We start from the raw sequence: 19,860 nt of genomic DNA on the forward strand, positions 1-19,860 counted from the left end.
CACGCCCGTCCCTCCCGCAGGCGCCGGGGGCCGAGCCGAGCCGGGCTGGGCCGAGCCGCGGGCAGCAGCGCCGGCCGGGAGCGCAGCCCGCAGCATGTCGCCGCTCCGCGTCTGCATCGTCGGCTCGGGGAACTGGTGAGTAGCGCAGCGCGGTGGGGCCCCCGCAGCTCCCCTGCCCTCCTCGCTTCCCCACCCGTCCCTTTTTTCTCCCCTTTTCCCGTCCCTGCCTTGTTTTCTCGCCCGCCCCGCAGCCGGGCGGCACGCCGGGACCGCCGCGCCGCGCCCCGGCTCCCCCCGCCCCGCCGCTGCCGGGGGCTCCGCAACAGGTGCGGTGCGGTGCGGGGAGCGGCAGGGCCCGGGGGCAGCGGGGCAGCGGAGCGTCTCCATGGTCCTGAAACCGCCGCCCCGCTCCCCATCGTGTCCTGCCTCAGCGCTGGGGGCTCCCTGGGCAGGGGCCGTCGTCCCTGAGAGATGCACCGGCCAGTGAGAACTGGGGAGACGGGAGGCTCCGGCATCACTGGGGTGTGCGAGCCAGCGACAGGCGGGCGACAGGACAGCGAGTCTCCTGAGAGGGCCAGCGCTGCGCCTCTGTAGCTGTGTGCCCGTGGCAGGGCCCAGGCCCCTCAAATTTAAGCGTTCGATAGTGAAGAGAGCGATGATGCTGTTTGTATTACTTTGAAGGAGCCGGGGCACAGGCTTCATTTAAAGCCACAACTTACTGGCACCTTTCACTTCCATCCTCCTCGGCATGTCGGTTTGCATCTCGGTGCAGATGCAGCCTTGTACAGGCATTGCGTTCTGGTCCCCCACTTAACCTTATCCCCATTCATAAGAACATGTTTGCTGCTGCTCAGTCCTTTGTAGCCTGGACAAAAGCACGGCTCTCCAGAGCTCCTTGGCTCTGACAGACCCTCCTGAAGTCACTAAACCCTATCTCACTGGCCTTCGCATCTTACTTTAAGAAAAGTTAATGGTTTATGTAAGCTAAGCACAAACAAACAAACCAACATGTATATGCACGCGCTTGGGATTAGCAAACCCAGCCTCCAGGTAGCTCTGTGGAGTTTTTTTTGTACAAGGAGGACAAGGTCCTTAAGATTTTTAAAATATCTGACAGCTAAGTGGAAGCAAATGCCAAAAATATCAATAGGTGAGGGAGTGGTTGCGTGTGAGCTGCTGAGAACACCGCGTAGTTAAAGCACAGTTCTTTGCCTCTCTACCTTGCAAAACCGGTCCGCTGCTTTCTGAGCCCCCCCACGCACGCTCTTTCCAGATCACAGGCTCGTTGTGCATGACATCTCTCAGATACAGCCTTTCACATGTAACTGCACAGCTATGTCTTCTCTGGGATTCATCATCATGCATCTGGCTTTCTCTGGCCTTGACGGATGTAGTCCTGCCCCATCATTTCTGCACCAGCATTTCCTCGACTGCCACTTTCACCATGTCATTCCAGTGCTTGCATCCCTCCCCTGCTGCCCTCTTCTCCCTCACCTCAACCACAGGCATCCAAGCCTGTGCAGCAGCTCGTTGTCACTTCCAAGCCCCTCAACAGTCACGGCTGCACGTCTGCAAGTCACCTTTTACCGTTGGTCAGCCCACAGTGACAGCCTTCATCATTCTCTTGCTGCATCCTCAAGGAAGCCCCTTCTGCCTTTCCCAGGCTGTCCCCTTGCCATAAGACATTCTCCAAAGCCACGTAGCTGTCTTTCTTCAGATCTGTACTCAAGAAAGTTCTCTTTTTTTTCACGTGCACCTACAAACTTGGAAAAAGTTATGCCACAGAGATACAGAGACCCCAGCTCATTCAACATTATCTACTTACGCATAGTGCCTGTCTGACAGGGCCCATCTCTTGCTTCTTACCACATACATAGACTGTAATATCTTTGGGAAAGAGATAAACATTGTGCTCTGATGTTTAAATCACATCTATTCATAGCCTCTGTGGCAGAACACGTTGTCTTAGCACAACATAGAAATATAATGTTTATCTTTGGCAAATATTTTTCTCTTATGTTCCTCCTGAATATTTGGGTGACAGTTCAGATCACTGCTCTTGAGTCTTTCCTGCAGCTCAGAAACGTGGTTGACACGTGACGCAGCATGTTGCAATAGTTCGTGTCAGCTGCAGAAGTTCAGCAGGTCACAGGGACTTACTAAGTCAACACTGCCAGGAGACTCATGACTGAAGTGGTTAAGCGAAGTAAGTGCTGCACCGCATTTTGCAGTTGCCAGCCAGGTGCGGGAGGGTTTGTGTTTACATTAATCATGGTTCAGTTATCTGTTTTTAAAAAATAGGTTTAATTCACTGCCTGGCCCTTCAGAATCCAAAAGCTCTCTCACTCTTAGATTCATTTGGACTGCAGAGTCCTCAGCAAAGATCCAGCTTGAACTAGGTGCTTCAACATGGACAGATGACCACAGGTTTTTATGGAGGTGCATGGAAGGAAAACAAGAGCTAGTGGTCATAAATTGAACCAGAGGAGGTATATATAAAGAGAGGAGGAAAAAAACCCCTAGGAGAATAATAAAGCATTGGGGCAGATTGCCCAGAGAGGAGGTGGTCCTTGGAGAGTTTTCAAGACTTGAGTGAACAAAGCCTTGAGCAACCCATCTGAACTCAGCGTTTTTCCCCACTTTGGAGACCTCTCATGGTCCCTTCCAACCTGAGCGATACTATAATTTAAAAAAATTGGGGTGGTTGGCTAAGAAAGAGACTGGAGGAAGACATGATCATCTTCAAGCATCTAAAGGAGAAAAACAATATTCCACCTTTCTAGAATAGAAATGGGCTTAAACTGCAGTAGGAAAGACTTAGGTTAAATGTGAGGATGATCTTTCTAATGCTGAGGATAGCAAAGTCCTGGGATGGGCTGGTTGGGGAAGGGAAGAGATCTGCAACCGCTGAGGTCTTCAAGACCTCCTCAGAAAAACTATTAGGAATGGCATATCTGACTGCCCTTTGTGTAGGGAAGGGACTGGCTGCTTCGTGGGGTCCGTTAAGCTCTGTTTTCCACCAGATCTGATGTACGCCACAAACACTTTCCTATTCACATATGCAAATAATGGATCGTATTTGAGTTATTCTACATCAAAGCTTTCTCATTACACTGGTAGGAAATCTCCAGATAAAAGCTTTCTTTTTCTTAGCCATATGTAAATCACTTCCAACAAGAATTAACATAATCAGGGAAAAAAACCTGACTGCCAGTTTTCACTTACTTTTAAAAATTATCTGAGTGGAGTTCTCTGCCTTCTATTAATCTACACTAAACTGAGTTTTGGAGAAAGTAAAACCATGGCAAAGTCTTTATATGTGAGCATCCTTGGTTTTGTTTGCATAAGCAGTCCTCTTCTGCCAAGCCTGTGTAGTCTACCGAACACAGCCGTCACAGACAAAGCAATTCTTCTTCCCAAGGCTGATCAGCGGTGACTGAATTTTAAATGGACTAAGTAGAACAAAGCATCAGGTTTGGAACTCTTTGCTGGTTTTGTGGCGAGGTATTTTCCCTGATGACTACTCAGTGCCTTTTAAACATTAAACCCTTTCTCCTTCAAATCCTCATTCATCCAAAGAGAAACCAAATGAAAAATACCATCGTTTATGGAGCTACCTTTACGCCTGAGATACATTCACTGATACTTTGTCAATAGGAAAATATTTGGGTGGCAACATCCAAGCGCAGTGGTAATGACAGCTCTGCTAGAAGATCAGATTTATCTACTGAGAGTTGTGAGTCTCACTCAGGATCTCAGAGGTTAGAGCTGGAGTCTGCATCTTTCAACAGAAAATCATATTAACTTGGTACATAGACTTCAAGCTTATCCATAAAAATAACTTTTCAACTTAGTTCATCGTCCAGGTTGTGCTGCAGACTCCATTGTCCAGGAGTCTGCAACACAATCTGGACAATGAATTTAGATCTCAGGCTTATCTATAAAAATAACTTTTCTTCTTAATACACATTTCTTGTGCTCTCTGTTGATAGAGCAGGGCAAGAGAACCAGAATATAAGTCCTTCTAAAGATAACACTTCTCTTCCAGTTCACCGCTAAAACAATTCACCCCTAAAACATTTCCTTCCATATTTTAAAGGACCAACCCAATCATCCCTTTTTAGAAAACAAGCATTACAGCAGCTCAGGATACAGTATATAGTCCAGACTCAGCAAAGTGAAACCTGATCTCAGTAGGGTTTCTTTATCGTTAAAGATTAAGATGAAGCCCTTATTCTTTTATCACTTATTGAGCAATTCAGCCTTGTGCAAACCTGTTACATCAAAAATATGGTTGAGCCAAGGAGAACCAGTGACAATGTGGTTTCCCTTTGAACCATGGACAGCACAGACCTACCTGGACTTCATCTTGGATATACTCGAGACCTTTATCAGTTCCAGAAAATACACCACAGCTAAATCCTGTCCATGCTCCTCATTGCAGGTGTGTTACAAGCAGGTCAGAGGACAAGAGCATTGCAATTGGAGCTCCTCTTTCAGTTGCGTTAGTAAAATGGCCAGTACTTGAAAGATTAAAGTAGTATTAAAATGGAAAGAGGGAACAGAGGAGTAAAAATAATCCCCCCTCCTCCTCATATAATTTAAAGAGCATTGAGCAATACTTCCCATATTTCCTGCAGGGTTTTTCATTCTCTCTTGCCAAGAAAATAAGTGAATGATCACAAGGCTGCAGTGGTGATGGGGAAATAAAGTTATTGTCTGAACTGAGATTAAAAAATGCTCATCATGACTGAAGAAGAGTAAACTGGATGGTTAAAATATCCTCAGGCTGCAACTATTACAGATCCTGTTACAGTGATAATTAGAACAATAAATAAAGAGAAACCATCAGGTTGAAGATTTTTTTTTTTAAGAAAATAACAGTTTCTGAGGATTTAGCTCTTCCATAAAATCCTTACTGCAACTATTCGGTTATTGGTAGGAAAGTGGGATGCATCTCTTTTAGATGAGATGCACAAAGACTGTCACAGCAAGATCGTTCAGCACTGCTTCACCCCCTGGATTATTTTACATTTGTTGGTCTTCAGAAAAAAAGAATTATCTGAGGAGCAAGAGAGATTTTAATCCCAGATACTGTCTTTTTAGTGCTGCTGACAGTACATCACACTCCCACTCTACAATCTTTGATATGACTTCAGATCCCTTATTGCAGTTATGTTTTCCCTGGTTCTACTTTCTGTGTTTTTAAACTGAGGGGGTTTTGATGGAGGGTAGCAGATAAAGCTTTCTGATAAATGCAGCAAACACCTGAACAGCTTTATAGCACAGGCCTCTTATGAGTTATGATGTTTAAAGTAATTTGTGTTTCCAATTCACAAAAAACCCTATTTGTTTCCTATTAGTTATTTCAATTTTTTTTTCTTTTTAAAGGGGATCAGCCATAGCAAGAATCATTGGCAAAAATGTCCAGAAGTCCAACAGATTTGATCCTACTGTCAAGATGTGGGTATTTGAAGAGATCATCAACGGAAGAAAACTCTCAGAAATAATCAACCAGGAACATGAAAATGTTAAATATCTGCCTGGATACAAGATACCCAAAAATGTGGTAAGTTGAAAGAAAAAAAAAAATCACTGAAATATTTTTATTTTTTATAAGGGAGGCAACGTGGCAAAATTAAAACTAGAAGTAACTCACAGCTTCATTCTGGTTTGCCACCTAACTCACCCCAACATTGACACATAGCTCACTTCTGTGGCTTCTGCTTGTCTCGTATGTCACATACAACTTCAAACACCCAACTGGGTCAGGTGCTGGTAACGCACCATCCTCCTCTCTGGCAGAAATCAGCATTACTCTAGAAATGGCAGGCAGAGATGTGTCTGCACAGAGCTGAGATATTTCAAACCCACAGCATCTTCTGGAAAAAAAAAAAAGCAAGCTACTGCTCTCCCTTCTTCTGAAAAAGAAATCAGCAGCACAGCTACCAGCTGTGGCTTACAAGGACATGAATAATGAGCTGTCGGCTCTTGGGTGATTTCAGGATAGCAACACACTGCTATAATTAATAATGCTGTAAATGCCACCAAAACTATAAGGTATTTAATTTTCATGAACATTTGAAATACCAAGTTATGCATCTCTACTTAAATTAATCAGCTTAGATAATTTACTGCTACTGAAGCAAGGAAGGTGAGGGCTTTTGGCTGTTCAAGATTTTGCCAAACGCCACTGTTTTGTGAATTAAAGAAAGTAGCACCTCATTTCTGGAACAGTTGCAGTTGTAAAAGGAAGTCAAGATGCTGCACGCGGTGGGTCTCCTTGCTTGGAGAATGGTTATATTTAGTACTCCATTTAGTGCTGCGGCTGCATATTTGCACTCCCGTGGTTTGTACTTGGCACACAGTTCTCCTGGGTTACAGTTGACTTGTCACTGTTATTTTTACAACCCTCTAGCAGATCAACAGGCTTGTCATCATCACTGGAGATCAGCCTCATCATGTCTATAGCAAAGGCTGAGGCCTTACCAGCAGAAATCAGCTGGTTGCGGTAAAGCCTGGAGGGACCCTCACACCTTCATTTCTGACTGAGAGAGAAAACCCAAACAACTATTTTTTTCCTTGCATTGTTCTGTGATATTTTGGAGAGACAGGAGCAGTGTCCGTACAGCGCTGCCAGCCTCTGCCCCACTCCTGCTTTGCTGTTTTCCCCAAATATTATAATAATATGTGCCTTTTAATATAGTTTATTCCCGAGTAGCTCTCAGCTAGTGATGTATGGAAACTAAAGACTGCCAGAAGAGGCCCTGTCTCCCCACCCTGCCTTGTTCCCGTGCTCCCTGTGCTACCACTCATTCCATCAGAACCATATGGGATTGCTCAGTATCTTCAGGAACCACCTGAAGAAGCTGAACCAGCAAAGGGGCTTCCCAGGAGGGTGCAAGTTTAGAAAGTATATTGTCTTGCCCAGATTATCCACACAGGGCTGGGATGGGAGGCAAGTTAAAAGCAAAATTATAAAAAATCAAAACCTAAAATAGTTAGGCTGCTTTGGATATTTCAGGAGAGAGCTGCAGTTGCTTGTACAAAGACCTAGCAGCTACGCCACACTGCCAGTTAAAATTAAGGACATTTGCAATATCTTCAATGGCTTCAATGGCTTTGCAAGGTGTGAGGATTCCTACCTGGCATGAGGAGCCTTATTTTGGTTGTCGCTTTTGTCCCAGGTGGCTGTACCAGACGTGGTTGAAGCAACAAATGGGGCAGACATTTTAGTGTTTGTTCTGCCACATCAATTCATTGGACGAATCTGCGAGCAGATTGCAGGCCAGATAAAACCCGGGACATTTGGGATTTCCCTGATCAAGGTAAGTTGTCGTCTCCACAAGACTCAATCTATATGGAGTAAATAACTATCTTCAGCGTAAGGGTAGGAGCTCCAGCCCTCACCTGCATGCTCTGCATAAACATCAGCATTTCTTTCTGCAAGAGTTAAAACTTAGCCAGCCTCCTGCTGCTCACGTGGCCACAGAGTGAAAAGGATGGGGCAACCCAGCCAGGCTAAGAGTAACTGTCTTTGCCAGCCATCTTGAGCCTGGATCAGTTCCCACTTGGACCAGCACAGAGGTGAAAATGGGCAGAGGGAGGGCTGTGTAAGCTGGTGCTGCTGCCAGAAAAAATACTCACCAGACTAAAGCCTCCATTAACTCTTAACTGGAAGGAGTTCTGGGTCGAAGTGCCTCTTCCAAGTACATCCTAAAGCTGTTCTTGGCAGCATTAAAAAGGCACAATAACACTAATGATTTTGAGAACTGAAGCAATTTCAATCTGACATGAACTGAGGAATCTCTTTTTAAGGTTAGAGGTCCCAGATTATCATAATCATAACAGGAATTAATATTTTAAGAGAATCTCAAACTAAAAGCCAGAGGCAAAGCGTAGGAATACAGTCCACTGCTTCTTCTATTGCTTGCATTATGGGAAATATCCAATTTAAAATTGTAATGAAAGAAATTGTAATTCAAGTTTTCAGACTGCAATATCAGCTCTTCCCCCTTTTCTTTCCCCATAGAAATTATCTCACAAGCAGCAGTACACAGAGGAGAAGAGGGTGGGAGAGAAAGGAAATTCCAAGAAAAACCCAAGACAGTTCAGTACACTCCTTAATTCCAGTGAAGCACTCAGATTAATACTTAGATCTTGCAAAAAAGCCACTGCTCAAAGCCTTAATTTAAAAGTCTGTTTCTGTACTACAGGAACACAAAGGAAAAAAATACAGCATCAAAGAAAGCCTCAGGACAGCAGCACTGGACGTGAGGCCGCTTGCAGGGTTACCTTGACTGTCGCTGCCTTCTCCCTGAACTTGCCTTGAATTTGCAGTTATCAAAGTACAACCCAGAGCATTTGTATTAATAGCTAATGACAGCGAATGTAAGACCCAAATCCTTCCAATTAAAACCAGAGAGCTGCAGGCAATAGAACACCTTCTGCTTTACCTGTGCTCTACTGCTGTCATTTTCCTATCCTAATAACTTGGCTTTGATATAATCTTTTATTCAGGGGATTGATGAGGGTCCAGATGGCCTGAAGCTCATCTCTGACCTCATTCGAGAGAAACTGAACATAGAAATCAGTGTGCTCATGGGGGCCAACATAGCCAAAGAAGTGGCTGATGAGAAGTTCTGTGAAACCACCATCGGTAACTATTGCAAAGAGCAAATTAGAGCCGCTAGCTGTGGTGTAATGTCACCCGTGGCAGGGCAACAGGCTAACCTCTGGAGGGAGCAGGGGGATGCGATGGGTCCCACGTGGCTCCTGAGTGGTGCGGTGGGTGCGGTGACCGCTGAGCTCCTTCAGGGAGGCAGTGGGATTTCCAGGGAGTTCGGTGCTGGCAGGATCAGATCCAAACTGACAGAGGGTTTCAGTGCTGACAGCTGATTTCATCCATTAAAAAATTACAGCTTAATCCTGTTTCTGTAGGAGTTGGCAAGAGCTACCTTTTATGTTTGTACAGCTCAACACCAAGTACATCGGCAGTTGATACATTCTACAGTCTAGACAAAGAATTACAATCAGCAGCTCATATGTGCTCATGCTCCCTAAGGTATATTTCTCCATCTTCAAATTTCTTTGTTTAAAAAAAAAACAAAAAACACAAAAAAACAACAACAACAAAAAAAAAAAAACAAAGAACAAAAAATCCCCAGTAACATTCTGTTCCTCCCTCCCATTCAGACTGCTTGCCAAGATGTAGCCTCAGATCCTCCCAGAACTGCGTCTGACCTGACTTGCAAAGTTCATCCGGTAGTTTTTAAAACCCTGTGATTTATAAAGTCAGCAGAAATTAAAGTTACATCCTTCCCTAGCTAGGGAAGACAAAAAAAATAAATTATTGTTGCAATACTGTTCCTTTGCCTTGCAAACGTTACAGTAAGAGTGCAAACCGTACCAGCTGGGCATTTGTTGCTGGCAGGGTGACTAGGCACGAATAGGACTAGACATGATTAGGAGAGTTGAGCAATGCTCATTTTCTTAGGGGGAATTTAACTTCTGCTGGCCTAGTTTGAATCCACGCTGTGATGATGACTATGCAAAGAGCTTTGTCCCTCGCTTTTATCCTTGGGGAAAGCCAGATAGCCCAGAAACAGCCACCTCACAGAGACTGGGTATTCCCCAACATCAATTATTGTGAAGGATGAGAAGCAAACCCAAAGTTTCTTGTGAGATGGGGCAGAAACCCCAGAGCTACCAGAGTGCTGTTGCCCAGGCTCTTTAATACTCAAAAGCACTGAGTGCCCAGAACCCCTCCAGGAGTAACAGTTGGAAAACACTACAGCTCCTCGCTGCTGAGCTCTCACTGAAGGAGACCAAGTTGCCTCATATGAAAATGAAGTGAAACTCCATTCAGCAGTCTTTGCCCAGCTGGCTACCCTTCCTCTCAATACCTAGGGTGAGCGCTGTAATGACATGATACGCGACCTCCGTAGAACTGATAACGAAAATGTTCGAGCAGTGCCGACGTTCAGTTTCATCATCTCTGGATCTCCCTGTAATTGGGAATTAATTGGGAATTAATCATTTGCACCCCGTAATAATACTTAGCAATTATATTGGTTTACATTTTCAAAGTAGCAATTATACCATTGTGCTGTACAAAGCGATTTGTAAACATTATCTTTTGCAAGGTTTGTGGTTATACAGGCTTGCTCAGGCTGAAAGCTGTATTTAGGCACTATCTGCTTTTAAGCTCTTTGAAGTGTTAATTAAACGGTGGTTGGTCAATGCCCTGGGACTTGCATACATTTAACACTGGCTTCTAGCAGCAGGAACTGCTGTCACACAAATCTCTTGTTTAGCAACACCCAGTTACTGGGACCACAAAACCTGAAGTGGTCCCTGGGACCTTATTTCAGGTTTCAGTTAATTGTGTGTACTCTGAGCATTGCAAAAACACTCTGACTTTCATCCTTCCTTCTCACAGGGTGCAAAAACGAAAAACAAGGAGAGATCTTTAAAGAATTAATGCAGACCCCCAATTTCAGGATTACTGTGGTGCTTGACTCCGATACAGTGGAGCTTTGTGGAGCCTTAAAAGTGAGTGATTTCAAACCAAAATATTTTTATTCGGGCCAAATTCTCCCCTCACCCGAGTCTTCTGTAAGCCACAGGGTCTAATATCAGTCCTGCCGCCATATGATGAGTGAGCACAGACAAGATGCTCATGTGCCAAATTTCCAATCTGTTAAAAAGGGAAAATTTACTCAAAAATGTAACTGCTGGCAAAGCACTTCAAAATAGTTGTATTTTTATATTTATTTAACCAGAAGCACCTCTGCTTCTGAGGGCAGAATTTAGTCTGCTGTATTTTCTTGTCTGCGTGTTGTAAACACATAGACCAAATGCTCTTACTACATATAGTAGCTCCCACCAATAATTTATTTCCATAAATAAAGAGGCTGTTTCTGCTTTGTGAGAAATCTTTGCTCTTCTCGAAATCATTGCTTTGGCATTGCCTTTGCAAAAGAAAAAAAAAATAATCTGCACTGGGGCGCATGCAAGTCTGGAGCAAACACTTCAGCAGCAGTACTAGGTGACATATTACTCAAATACAGTGAACTACACTTATTTAGGGGCTGGGAGTTGGGAGGTGGGAAGGGAGGTTTGCAGGGCAATGGCGAGGAGCTGTGAATATGTTTAGGATCCCGAGAGATTTGTTTAGAACTGTAGAAAAGGGAAATTCTATTGACCATTTTTGCAGGGAAAAAACAAAATTTGATCTATTGCAACATCTGTACATAGAACCCCTGCCTGTTTAAATTAGAGACCCACAGAGAAAACCTACAAAGGCATGACTCCGTGTGGGATATTTTAAACAGTTAAAACAGAAAGGTCGGTGAGGCCCAACTTGCAACTAGTAGAAAAACAAAACATTAATTGCATACACGCTATGTGATTGCAATATTACTATACTAAACCAGCTGCTTTGATTTTTGCCCATGGGAATAACAGTGGATACATTATAAAAGTCTTCTGGAAGTCCAGCTGCTTGTATTCAACAGTAGCTAGCTGTCCACCTTCGTAAGATGAACTCATGGCCATTACAAATTGAACCTCGTTCTGGTAAAGACAGATTTGTGGGAGTTACTTAAAGCTCAGTGCACGCTGGTGAACTGCACGTCTTGCCTGACCATTTCCTTTCCTCCTCTATATTTTGCACTAAACTGGTTTTAGAACATCGTAGCAGTGGGAGCTGGGTTCTGCGACGGACTGGATTTTGGCGATAATACAAAGGCAGCAGTTATACGCCTGGGCCTTATGGAAATGGTGGCTTTTGCCAAGATGTTCTGCAGGGGACCAGTATCAATAGCCACTTTTCTGGAAAGCTGTGGGGTCGCTGACCTAATCACTACCTGCTATGGGGGACGCAACAGAAAAGTAGCAGAAGCCTTTGCCCGCACAGGAAAAGTAAGGAGGATTTTGAAATATTTTACACTAACACATGAAGAAATCCTTCTGTGTTTTACAAAGGCATCATTAACTGTTTACCTTCTTGGTAACTGCTGGTATCGCAGCAGTATCCCCTCTGATCCAAGTAATCAGTCTCCTCTCTTCTAGTCCATTGAGCAGCTGGAAAACGAGATGCTGAACGGACAAAAGCTGCAAGGTCCTCAGACCTCAGCCGAAGTCTACAAGATTCTGAAACAGAAAAATATGCTCAATAAGTAAGTGCTTTTATTTTAAAAAAACAGAATCAACAACAAATGATGAGTGATTCATAACCTCCTTAATGGCATTTGTGTTTAATTATCTTGTTCATCTCCGTAACAACTGCTTTCTGCATCTTGGGCCACCATTAGAGCTCAGCTTAGTCTGACCCCTCGTTGCCATAGTCAGTAGCATGGGATGAAGGCTAAACAGCGTTAGAAAAAACAAGCCAGACATATAGGAAACCAAAAAAATAATAATCCAAAGGAGCAACCCGGACATCCCCATCCCCCTAAACAAGACTAAAGGCCATACACAGTTAGCTGGCAAATGTGATCTGTGGGTCAAAGGGTTCCTTGTTCTCAGTATATCACCATTACAGCCTGCAGCAATATTGCCCTCAGGGCAAACGTTAACTAGGTTATCTCAGCATAAAATTCAGGAGTATACACCTAATCAAAAAATTTTATATGCATTGAATAGGTAATATGTGCTGATACCAATGCTTTAGTGTGACAAAATGCTGAGATAAAAAGTACTTATAGTTGTTTGGGGTAACGTAAGATTATTTATAATTTGAAACCTTTGTCTCCACTTACACAATAGAAGAGCTAAACTTCCCTCCATCCCATTCCCTCTCATACATTAGCAGTACTTAAAGGTCAAACACTGCTAAATGAATACTTAAAAAAAAATCCTATTAGAATTATAACAGATACAGACGATTCAAGTGGCATTATCTCTCAACAATGAGAGAGAGAAAAGCTCGTTTTGACATGATGTGAACTTTAAATCAAAACTTGATCTAATAAGTATCCCTCTAATTGCACTTAGTTAAATACTCAGCTCCAAGTCATTCAGTGGACTCATTTGTTACCACATAATGACTAATACAGCTTGCAAAAGGAAAAGAACCCTTTAAGCCAGGAAGAGAAAATCATTAGACATTTTCATTCTTTTTAGTCCTTTAGACACCAGTAATGCATACAAATAATAGATGCATTTTGCACGCCGGAGGAAAAAGGGGATATGCAATTCAAGATTTTTTCAGTAAATTAAAACATTGGATAGGAATTTTAGTTCCAGAACAGCTCTTCTCTGCTGCCACCCCCCAAAATTGCCCCTAGTTCCTCTTAATTGCCCTAACTTCATTCCTACTGCTTTGTATTTATACTGGTCTTTTATTCTTCCAGTAAAGGTACCTCCAAGTTAAAATTATATTGTAAAGAGAAAGAAAAGTTTTCCACTTTTCTTTTAATGTAACATAAAAAAAAGATTTTTTTTTTCAATTGTAAATGGAATGAAAATGTTTATATAAACATTAAAAACTATTTTCATTGCTACGCACTTCTTTTAGGTTTCCATTATTTACAACCATCTACAAGATCTGCTACGAGGGTCAATCGATCCAGGATTTCATCACGTGCCTGCAGAACCACCCGGAGCACATTTAGAGATCCCCTCTCCTCACCTGGTCACGTTCTCATCTTCCCCAGACTTCTGTCCACTCCACAGCAAATAAAAGTAAAGGAACAGGTTGTGTGACGACACTTGTTGTAAAAGCGACAGAGAATGTATGTCAGTATCCTCATTCTGGGGGTTAAATCTGCCTTTAATTTCAACAATACACCCAGGGGACAGGAAACGAATGTACAATTTAACAGTATTTGATTTGAGTTAGTAACGTGGGCATGTGCCTAGAACTACTTTCTTGTTGATTAAAAACAGTTCCCCTCGTAATTTCCATAACAAGAGCTCAATCTAGCTCCCGTGAACCTCAACATTTTGCCTACTAATATTTCTTACAGAACAGCACAAGATGCAGAAGAATTGAAGAACTCATCCAAACAGAAAAATTATAGTAAAGAAAAAAGTCTGACAGCAATGAGATGCAACCACATGGGCAAACATTGGGTTTCCACAATCCCCCTCAAACACAAATGACATTTTGTATTTTGTGATGTTTAGTCCTTCCTTGATTTTGTTTCCCAGTGTATGCCTCGTTGGAAAAACACTAATTGTTACTGTGCTCAGACACACATGAATGTTCGGCAGATGTATAAATAAGACAGTTTAAGGGGCAGGGGGAGGAGAAAGAAGAGAGTTTGAGGGGTTTTTTTGTTTGTTTTAAATTCAGGACACTAGGAATCCTCAGTAGTAGCCTGACTTTCATTATACTTACTGTACTCCGTTGAAATACAGGAAAAAATTGGAATAACCACATACATTTACATTAGTGTCAGGATTTCTCAGCAAGTCATAGTCATTTATTGGTACTAGCTGAGAGGGGAGAACTGGAGGCTGAGGAGGATGTGTGCATGACAGCTTTCAGCTTGTGCAATGCTGTTGAGGACCTAACAAGTAACAGTGAAAAAACTCTCTGATACTTGATTTTTTATACATGCATGAAAGTGACCGCTGTAGACACACAGAAATCCTGTAAAATTGCATTTGAAACCAGGCTGTGTTCTAACTGCACCGGGAAGCTCCACTGGACTGACACCAGTGTGGCTCCCTGCATCTTTCCAGACTGCGGACTAATGCCCTGATCCTGCTGTAGCTTAAGCAATGCATCTTACAACCTGGAAGAGAGATCTCGCTATCTACTTCTGAATTTTAATCACAAACGTCTTCATGTACCAAGTTTTTTTATTTTGCTACCAATGGCGTTAATTTCAGAAACACAACCGTTTTTAAACCTTATAGTTGTAACCTGGGTGACTTTACATACCTGATGTTTTTCAGAGTTAAAGCCATCTATGAAATGAACAGTGGCACATTTTATAAGCTTTAATATCCTTTTGAAAGATTCCTATTTAAAGACAAGGGAAACAAAAAGGAAGAGTAACCTACTTTTGCTTTATCTGATTTTCCAAAATAGGAGAGAGAAAGGCAAGTGGTTTTTTTAATCTCTTATGTATTTGCTGACATATTGCTTAGGGAAAAAAAAAGCAGCTAGATTATAAAATCGTCTCCACTCTGCATTTTAGAGGAATGTTGTTATGCCTTTCACATTTATCAGAGTTATATATATATATACACAGACACACACAAATGTATTACTTGTAATTATAAATATATTGTAAAAATCCCAGTCTTACAGCTAAGAGGTACCAGAAGCAGTGGCTGCAGCGTCACTGATCCCTGCTGAACAGCAGCGAAGGTGGCTCACCTCCTGCAGCTCCGAGTCCGGTCACAGCCAACAGCTCAGGGCTCCGCAGGGCAACGCCAACATTCTGCCAGCTGAAATGGGAATTGTGTGACCAAATCCTTTACGCAAATCAGAGAATTATGATCTTCCATTATAAGTGGAGACTTAAACATTGCATAATTTTTAAAGTATCAAATACCTGGGGATGGGATAGAGAATTCAGGAACCTCCATACTTCACCAGCAGGCTGAACTTCTGATAAGTCATGTATGAGCTTAATAATAATACAGAACATTTTACATTCCAAGTGTATCAAATAACAGTTTAATAAAGTGATCCAGATGCAGACTTGATGTAATTTCATTCTTCTAAATTCTCACAAAATTACTCACTACTGTTGTAGTGGTGCTCCTTTATTGTGCTTATTCTTACAGTTAATAATTGTCAGCTCTCAAAGAAAAGGATGAGAAGAGTCAATTTTCTACAGACATTTTATTGATGAACAATTTTTTCTTCTTTTGTATGACATACTTTTTTTACACAGTAAAATAAGGAAATTTTTACTCCATAAATAACAAAAATTAGCCCTTATATCTCAATCCAGTCAAAATCTATGTAAAATAGTTTGTTCTATATTTACATTCTGTACCAAAATAGGAAACACATGTTCAAGGTCAGCCAGTTCTCTCAAAACAGTTGTTTTATCTCCAAGGTAAGCTTCACATTAAAAAGGCAACATTTGCACTTTGGAAGTCTGGTAGTGTAAGATCTCATTATTTAGTACACAAATAGACCCGAATCCTGAAGAGAGATACATTCAGCCAAGGGAAAGCTGCTTGTTAAATCTTGCAGGGGAAAGACCTTGACCTGCTCAGCTGGCTGAAAGTCACTTGTAGGAAATGTGGGGAGGAAAGGGCATACGCCTCCCTCTCCACTGAAATATATTAAAGCAGAAAAATTTGCAGGACAGGAAGATTTAAAAACAACTGGCCCTTGTAAGGGATTGTGGATATGTCTGCTCTTAAGTGACATTAGTCTTCCTAATTTACTAGCGCTCCGCAGAAAGAACGAGCTGCATTGCACCAACAGTCCATTAATGGGGGTCAAAATTATTTTTCAGTAATTAACCTACATTCAAGGCCATGACAGTCTCCCAAGACCTCAACTCACTTCAAGAGGAATGAATTGCCTGCTTCTCAGTGTCGTTTTACTTGCTGTATACTCCAGCCAAAAGCTGTCCTTCCTCCTTGTAATTGTCTGAAACACTGGAAAAATGTGTTCCTGAAGCATGACTTGCCTCGACTTCTAATTGAAACGCTATAGATTTGGACTACTGGGGTAAAAAAAGACTGCAAGACTAGTTGGCTTCCATAAGCAAACATGGAATGTTTTTAAAAAATTAAACCTGTGGGCATTATATACTGACAATGTTTCTCCTACAGACAAGCTAGCTCATTTATCTCTTCGCACTATTTCCAGGGCTCCTGCTGCCCTGTCTACTCTGGTGAAAACACAAAGGCTTATTTGGGCTATATTTCAAAGTTTTCACACATAAGAGATGCAACAGGATGGGCTTGCCACAATACATTCAGGATACAAAGTTTGCAGGCAGCTACTTTAGGTATTTATTTAAAACCAATATACTGACTTTTACTGGAGAAACTACACTGAAGGCTACATAACTAATTGGTTTAAGCTACAATTTTAGCTGTGTTCTACGCTCAAAAATGGCTTATGCTTCCTACTGTATTTATTTTGCTCTTAAAAACCTGAGACATGTTTTTACTTAATGCATCTTAAGATTTGGAAGTTCACAGCAGGCTAGAAGCTTAATTCAAAGAGAAACAGAACTGAGGTAGTCAGTTTTACTCAAATATTCTCTTTGACAGTCACCAGTTCGTTCTCACTTTAAATTGAACTTGACACATTTCTTGGCAGTTCCAACATGACTACAGCTGCTAACGCACTGATGGGATATAATATGTTGGATTTTGCCCACTAAAGTACCTTCCCTCCCCAACTCCCCAAAGTCCCGTCCAGTTCTGCAGTTCACAGCCAGTTGAAGGGCTGCACGTCAAAGAAATTACAACTGAAATCTCAGATTATTAAGGCAGTAATAGTTTTACTTCACTGGATTCACTGATGCAGCTACTCAGCAGGTATTGGTGAATCTGATCACAGGAGCTCTGACAGGCAGACAGATTTTCCCTGTAGGTACAATGCACTACAGCCTCTTTCTTTAATTAATGCATACAGTTCAGAAGTAGGTAAGCATCGACTTTTTAAGCCATCTTTCAGTTAATTCTCAGGAAGAGAGGAAAAAAAAAAGAAGAAAAGCCCTCAAGATAAACAACTGTGTAGAAGATAAAAATATTCACTTAAATACGACAAATTTCACGCTTACACAGACAGGCGACTAGCATATCAAATACTGAGCACAATAAATTAACACCAGTAAAAAAGTTTAACAGTTATAAAGTTAACCAGAAAGTTCAGACAGTGCAAATATTTCACAGTAAGAAAAAATAACCAATAATTTCTTTTCAAGTATCAAAAGCATTGTTGTTGAGTGATACCATTTAAACTGTATTATTGCACAACAGACAAAAAATACACCATCAACCTCTGGGACCCAAGATGTATTCTCAAACCTTTATGTTTTCAAGGAATCAATTTATACCGACTGTTGATTATGCATATATTAAAATAATGAGTGTTCACTTATTAAACTGTTTCTTAATTCAAACTCGTACACATTTAAAGCATTTGATTCCTAATCTGTTTTGCTTCTCAGAAACACCTATTTAAGGCTAGCCTAGGCCTTGTATAATTCAAAGCAAACTTAACCTGCAGTTAAGAAGGGAAACTAGCCCAGTGCAAGGTACTCTCTCAACTGTGATGCCTTCAGACAGTTTTAGGTTGCAGCTTACTCACCTCAGCAGTGTCGTAAGGTTTTCTTTAAATAAAAAAAAAACAACATCCAAGTGCAGTAGGCATAAAGATTTTCTTACAATTACAATGGAAGTCCTGTTATTAAACAAGTTTAATGGCAGCTACAGAAACTTTACTCCCTACCCCTTTCATCCCCCTACCTTTCATTTTAGAAAGGGATCTAGTCACTGACAATTCTAACATCACAGCCCATTTAAGAAGCAGAGTTACATCATCTTTCTCCATATATTTGCATTTTTTAGTGCACTGGGCACATCTGCTCCCTCAAGTTTAACACTTTTCCAAGAATGAAAACTATCCTAATGGGACAATGGATTGGACCACGTAAGAGTTTCTTTTACCCCAAACAGGATTATTCGTAACCCATTACAGAGTCAGAAACAAATAAAAACATCCTTATGAGTGTCCTGTAGAGCAGCTGTGCTTAGCTAGATGGATTTTGCTTATTTCCTTCCTCATATATTTTGTCCATCAAGTGATTAATTTTGTACTAAAGTGTTCCCTCCTGTGGTTCAAAATATCTCATTCTCTAATTTATTACAAATACTCAAATAATAATCCATAGTATTTATATGTACAAGAAAAAGTAGAGGGGGAAAAAAAAAAAGAAAAAAGACAGATTAGACTTTTCTTTACACATTCAATATAGTTTTTTGTCTAGAGAAATCAATACGGTCCTGTGAGATTATAGCTGCCATCGCTACTGGTTTGCCCTTCAACAAAAAGTGAGAACAGCTGCATTTATGTCTGTACTATTTAAAAAATAATAATGCCATTATTTAAGAAATAAACCTGCAAAATTAATCAGAAAACCTATCCCATTTTCACAGACCAGGTGTCAGTACTGAAATGCATTCATCTAGCAAATTACTCTGAGAATATTCAAACATTTGATGTATTAAATTTCACAGTAGAACTGGCACATGCTAAACGAGAAGGGGATTTCTAGGCAGCTGTCTTGGTTACCAGTCTGAAATTCCAATTTGTGCACATAGGAAGGTTTAAGTGAACCCCAAGAATGAGCCTCTTTACCCCAAACTAATATGAATTCTGAGAAGCCTCAAAGCTGCAGAATCCAGTTGTGGAGACAATTGCCAGCCACTGCTCTATCCCATTAAATTATTTCTTCTCCCCATAAATTGTAAGAATTGACAAAACAAACAAACAAAGTTCCCACACCTGTTTAGGCCTGAGTTATTAGCAGTGATGACAACTGATTTTCACATGGCTTTTGACTAAAACCACTGAGGTATATTTCCAGTTTGAGGACGCTTTGCTACCAGTCACACAGAGGACATACATAACAAAAAACAACAACCCTCATTTCTATTACAGAAGAGTTCTCGTTTCAAATCTTGACCGAGTTGCCAGGTAGTCTAACACAGTTGGCATAGTGGATCTTGTTACTGCATCAAAAAATCAAAGGGTGCAATTCAGGAAAATACTGGCACTTACTGAGATGACAAGGTAAATTTTCCTCCTCTCAAACTCTGGTTGCTTTTGTCAGTACCTCCCTGACTAGTGTCTGCACCGATACTTGCCAAGAGAGATGAAGTTCAGCAGAAGACAGCCGCCTGCAGAGACAAAACATT

At 41.6% G+C, this 19,860-nt stretch overlaps 1 protein-coding gene across 1 annotated transcript; it reads left to right on the forward strand.

Annotated features, from left to right (window-relative positions):
• The first annotated feature begins 29 nt into the window (after window positions 1-29).
• On the forward strand, window positions 30-15,664 carry LOC137667070 (glycerol-3-phosphate dehydrogenase 1-like protein). Its single transcript, XM_068407506.1, has 8 exons — window positions 30-135; window positions 5,392-5,569; window positions 7,188-7,328; window positions 8,521-8,659; window positions 10,442-10,554; window positions 11,692-11,925; window positions 12,076-12,182; window positions 13,523-15,664. The coding sequence occupies exons 1-8, from the start codon at window positions 95-97 to the stop codon at window positions 13,617-13,619; spliced, it is 1,050 nt and encodes a 349-aa protein (XP_068263607.1). The 5' UTR covers window positions 30-94; the 3' UTR covers window positions 13,620-15,664.
• The last annotated feature ends 4,196 nt before the right edge of the window (window positions 15,665-19,860 follow it).

The sequence above is a fragment of the Nyctibius grandis genome, chromosome 9, assembly GCF_013368605.1.
Source record: "Nyctibius grandis isolate bNycGra1 chromosome 9, bNycGra1.pri, whole genome shotgun sequence".
NCBI classification, from domain to species: Eukaryota; Metazoa; Chordata; class Aves; order Nyctibiiformes; family Nyctibiidae; genus Nyctibius; species Nyctibius grandis.